Source organism: Lithobates pipiens, unplaced genomic scaffold, assembly GCF_037356315.1.
Source record: "Lithobates pipiens isolate NorthernLeopardFrog02 unplaced genomic scaffold, aLitPip1_a1.2 Scaffold_78, whole genome shotgun sequence".
Lineage (NCBI taxonomy): Eukaryota > Metazoa > Chordata > Amphibia > Anura > Ranidae > Lithobates > Lithobates pipiens.
Window position 1 is genome coordinate 909,398 of NW_027507901.1, and position 6,000 is coordinate 915,397.

At 46.4% G+C, this 6,000-nt stretch overlaps 1 protein-coding gene across 1 annotated transcript in view; it reads right to left on the bottom strand.

Moving 5' to 3' along the window:
• The window catches only part of LOC143959506 (uncharacterized), a 51,701-nt gene extending 45,908 nt beyond the window's left edge, over nucleotides 1-5,793 (bottom strand). Inside the window, exon 1 of the mRNA XM_077468184.1 lies at nucleotides 5,724-5,793. Coding sequence (XP_077324310.1) covers nucleotides 5,724-5,784 — 61 coding nt within the window. The 5' untranslated portion in view covers nucleotides 5,785-5,793. The remainder of the gene's footprint in view (nucleotides 1-5,723) is intronic.
• Nucleotides 5,794-6,000: the final 207 nt, after the last annotated feature.

Genomic DNA, 6,000 nt, shown 5'->3' on the forward strand with positions numbered 1-6,000 from the left:
CAGGCCTGATTGGTGGAGAGCTGCAGAGATGGTCGTTCTTCTGGAAGGTTCTCCTCTCTCCACAGAGAAACACTGGAGCTCTGTCAGAGTGACCTTTGGGTTCTTGGTCACCTCCCAGACTAAGGCCCTTCTCCTCCAAGAGTTTGGTGGAGCGGCCCGCTCTAGGAAGAGTTCCAAACTTCTTCCATTCTTGGATGATGGAGGCCACTGCGCTCATTGGGACCCTCAATGCTGCAGAAATGTTTCTGTTCCCTTCCCCCGATACAATCCTGTCTCGGAGGTCTACAGACAATTCCTTGGACTTCATGGCTTGGTTTGTGCTCTGACATTCACTGTTACCTGTGGGACCTTCTATAGCCAGGCGTGTGCCTTTCAGGATCATGTCCAATCAGCTGAATTTACTACAGGTGGCCTCCAATCACGTTGTAGAAACATCTCAAGGATGATCAGTGGAAACAGGAGGAACCCGAGATCAATTCAGAGTGTCATGGCAGAGGCTGTGATACTTATGTACATGGGAGGAGTCTGTGATACTTCTGTACATGGGAGGAGCCTGTGATACGTATGTACATGGGAGGAGCCTGTGATACTTATGTACATGGGAGGAGCCTGTGATACTTAAGTACATGGGAGGAGCCTGTGATACTTATGTACATGGGAGGAGCCTGTGATACTTCTGTACATGGGAGGAGCCTGTGATACGTCTGTACATGGGAGGAGCCTGTGATACTTATGTACATGGGAGGAGCCTGTGATACTTCTGTACATGGGAGGAGCCTGTGATACTTCTGTACATGGGAGGAGCCTGTGATACTTATGTGCATGGGAGGAGCCTGTGATACTTATGTGCATGGGAGGAGCCTGTGATACTTATGTGCATGGGAGGAGCCTGTGATACTTATGTGCATGGGAGGAGCCTGTGATACTTATGTACATGGGAGGAGCCTGTGATACGTATATATATATATATGGGAGGAGCCTGTGATACTTATGTGCATGGGAGGAGCCTGTGATACGTATATATATATGGGAGGAGCCTGTGATACTTCTGTACATGGGAGGAGCCTGTGATACTTCTGTACATGGGAGGAGCCTGTGATACTTATGTGCATGGGAGGAGCCTGTGATACTTATGTGCATGGGAGGAGCCTGTGATACTTATGTGCATGGGAGGAGCCTGTGATACTTATGTACATGGGAGGAGCCTGTGATACGTATATATATATGGGAGGAGCCTGTGATACTTCTGTACATGGGAGGAGCCTGTGATACTTCTGTACATAGGAGGAGCCTGTGATACTTCTGTACATGGGAGGAGCCTGTGATACTTCTGTACATGGGAGGAGCCTGTGATACTTCTGTACATGGGAGGAGCCTGTGATACTTATGTGCATGGGAGGAGCCTGTGATACTTATGTACATGGGAGGAGCCTGTGATACTTGTGTACATGGGAGGAGCCTGTGATACTTATGTACATGGGAGGAGCCTGTGATACTTATGTACATGGGAGGAGCCTGTGATACTTATGTACATGGGAGGAGCCTGTGATACTCATGTACATGGGAGGAGCCTGTGATACTCGTGTACATGGGAGGAGCCTGTGATACTTATGTACATGGGAGGAGCCTTTGATACTTATGTACATGGGAGGAGCCTGTGATACTTATGTACATGGGAGGAGCCTGTGGTACTTCTGTACATGGGAGGAGCCTGTGATACTTATGTACATGGGACGAGCCTGTGATACTTATGTACATGGGACGAGCCTGTGATACTTATGTACATGGGAGGAGCCTGTGATACTTATGTACATGGGAGGAGCCTGTGATACTTATGTGCATGGGAGGAGCCTGTGATACTTATGTGCATGGGAGGAGCCTGTGATACTTATGTGCATGGGAGGAGCCTGTGATACGTATATATATATGGGAGGAGCCTGTGATACTTCTGTACATGGGAGGAGCCTGTGATACTTCTGTACATGGGAGGAGCCTGTGATACTTCTGTACATGGGAGGAGCCTGTGATACTTATGTACATGGGAGGAGCCTGTGATACTTATGTACATGGGAGGAGCCTGTGATACTTATGTGCATGGGAGGAGCCTGTGATACTTATGTGCATGGGAGGAGCCTGTGATACTTATGTACATGGGAGGAGCCTGTGATACGTATATATATATGGGAGGAGCCTGTGATACTTCTGTACATGGGAGGAGCCTGTGATACTTCTGTACATGGGAGGAGCCTGTGATACTTATGTACATGGGAGGAGCCTGTGATACTTATGTACATGGGAGGAGCCTGTGAAAAATGAAGTGCTGTGAATACTTTCCGGATTCACTGTATGTGGCCAGAACTGGGAAAAGGAGATGTTATGGATTTTGGAAGAGACGTGCCACCATTTGTTTGTTGTTGTACTTTTAATTCTTCATGTCATATGGCCCGATGCATTTCAGGATAGGGGTGCATGCTCACTGCCATCTCCTTTCCTGGCCACCCACTCAGGTTGCATAGATTTTGTGGGGGGATAAATTAAAAACATCAAGGACAAGGCTCTTGTATGAAGTCTTTGGGGGATACCCACACCATTTCTTTGTACAGAATATGCACTGTCCCCTCAAGAAAGTGGGTTCCTTTTCAAAATCCATATCCAAGGTTTATCTGCTTGATGGATTCTAAGGGGGAACTCAACACACAAACAGGGAATGTCACTTAGCAGCAATAGTTTTCTTGCTGCAGGGAATCATATTGATTTGTTGGTTTAAAGTCATTGTAATCCCTTCAATGTTCCCAGTGAAGTGACTAGTCTCAGGTGAAACAAATCCTCCTACATCAGTTGTACCTGTTTATCTAGAGCCATCTTTCTCCTACATCCATTGAAAGTGCAGAATTTTGCACAGGATCTCTTGGCTCTGAAAAGCAGGGGGCGGAGAGCTGAAGTTACATCAGTGATGAGAGCTCTGGGAGCTGATTGGAGGGGAGGGACACCCCCCCTTTCACACCAGAACAGAGTTGAGGCTATCAATCTCAGGCTGTGTGCTGGAGCTCCCTCCCCCGTCATCATTTTTCTCCCGGTGTCAGAAAAAACTTAACGTAAGAAGCGACTCGTGATGATAGCAGAGGAAGGAGGCAGCAGAGAGAAATGACACTTAATGCTCTGGACTGAGACAAGTGCACACTATAGAGGGATATGCTATGTTCATATTTCATGTCTGAGGTTTACAACCACTTTAAGGCATCTCCCAGGCCTGTTATTTATGGGAAGTCTGTATTATTGATGCCCTTTAAGGCTCATTAAAAGACACACTCATCATTACATTTTGCTTCTTTTAATTCTTTTTGCATTGGTACATGTCTGCCATGGAAGGGTCCAGCTTGCCACGTCCTTCTTTTCTCAAAAGCTTCAGTGGGGTTTGGTGCTGATTTCAAGGTCAGGATTTCAGACTGGGTTTAACAAACCTCCAGCAAACGGAACTTAGCTTGGTGAGTATGAGCTATGTATGAGCCGCACACCAGGCAATCCCAGACATCAAGGAGGTGGTAGCAGCCTCAGTCTATCTCAGTCCCAGCCACACACTTCAACACGTTTCATCCTATCCATGGGGCTTAGTCATGGAGGTGCATGGGGCACTCATCCCTACCATAATGCCATTATTGACCTATATACACTGTGCTATGGGAAGATGGGAGCTGGTCATGGCACACCTCAATGGATATACAGCAGGAAGATAGTATACAGTATAAGAGTAAGAGATACATTGGTGGATATATAGAATATATAACCCACAGAGCTGTGTTTATACAGGAGGTGTGCTATACATGTATGTCTATATGTGAGGAGTCCTATAGATTTGTCTATACAAGAGGAGTAGTCTATAGATGTCTATCTGTAAGAGGCCTTCTACAGATCTAACGTCTATACAGGAGAAGTCTCCTAGAGATCTGAGTCTATACAAGAGAGCCATCCTATAAATCTGAGTTCAACAGGAGAGGCCTCCTATAGATCTCAGCCCATACAGGAGAGGCATCCTATAGATCTGAGTCCATACAGGAGAGGCCTTCTATAGATCTCAGCCCATACAGGAGAGGCCTTCTATAGATTGGAGTCCATGCAGGAGAGGCCTTCTATAGATCTGAGTCCATACAGGAGAGGCCTCCTATAGATCTGAGTCCATACAGGAGAGGCCTTCTATAGATCTGAGTCCATACAGGAGAGGCCTCCTATAGATCTGAGTCCATACAGGAGAGGCCTCCTATAGATATGAGTCCATACAGGAGAGGCTCCTATAGATCTGAGTCCATACAGGAGAGGCATCCTATAGATCTCAGCCCATACAGGAGAGGCATCCTATAGATCTGAGTCCATACAGGAGACGCTTTCTATACATCGGAGTCTATGCAGGAGAGGCCTCTTATAGATCTCAGCCCATACAGGAGACACATCCTATAGATCTCAGCCCACACAGGAGAGAGGTTCTACAGATCTGAGTCTATACAGGAGAGGCCTCCTATAGATCTGAGTTAATACAAGGCAGGCCTTCTAAAGACCTGAGTTTTTACAAAGTAGGTCTTCTATAGATCTGAGTCTATGCAAAAGAAGCTTCCCATAGATCTCAGCCTATATGAAATGGGCATTCTATAAGATCTGAGTCTATACAGGAGAGGCCTTCTATAGATCTGAGTCGATACGAGGTAGGCCTTCTATTGATCAGTCCATACAAGAGACTTCCTATAAATCTGAGTCTATACAGGAGAAGCCTCCGACAGAACTCAGCTTATACAAAAGAGGCCTTCTATAGATCCCAGCCTATGTAAAAGAGGACTCTTATCTATAGATCTGAGCCTATATAAAAGGGGCCTCCCATAGATCTGAATCTATATAAAAGAGGCCTATAGGACCTGAGTCTATACAGAGGCTTTCTATGAATCTGAGTTTGTACAGGGGTGACCTTATATAAATCTGAGTCTATACAGGAGAGACCTTCTGTAGGCCTAAATCTATACAGGAGAGGTATGCTATAGAGCTGAGTACATACAGCACAAGTGAGGCCTCCTATAGATCTGGGTTCATACAGGGGTGGACCTTTAACCACAACACCCATAACATGCCCCCATCACCCACAGCAAACATAGCATGCCTCCATCACCAGCAGTACCCAAAACATGATCCATTATACAGAACACCCATTACACGACCCCATCACCCGCAATACTTATCACACGACCCCATCACCCGCAATACTTATCACACAACCCCATCACCCGCAATACTTATCACACGACCCCATCACCCATAATACTTATCACACGACCCCATCACCCACAATACTTATCACATGACCCCATCACACGCAATACTTATCACACGACCCCATCACCCGCAATACTTATCACATGACCCCATCACCCATAATACTTATCACACGACCCCATCACACATAATACTTATCACACGACCCCATCACCCGCAGTACCCATACCATTTCCCCCATCACCCACAGCATCCATAGCATGCCTCTATTACTAGCAGTACCCATAGCATAATCCAATTTACAGAACACCCGTAACATGGCCCATCACCCACAGTACCCATCACATGACCCATCACCCACAGAACTCATCATATGACCCCATCATCCAGCCAAGAAACATCTCCTGCATCATTGATCCTCAAAGCCATAGAAAAAGCCTTTACAGCATTGGTTTGGAGGAGGAGGGTACCTTGTATAGGGGGTGCCAGCTGGAGGCACAGCAGGGTGAGGAGGCAGGCAGAGCTCAGCATAGTGCTACCGGACAGTCCGAGGTGACAATGACAGGAGATGAGGAGGGATGGGGGATATCTGTACATACATATACATTACATCATCATTACACCAAGTGCCCCTCCTCCCGCGCAACCATGACAATGCCATGTATGTATAAATATCCTGAAGGGTGACAATAATATCATTTTTGCATACATTTTGGGTTTTACAGACTATGTACGGCTTTCATTTCC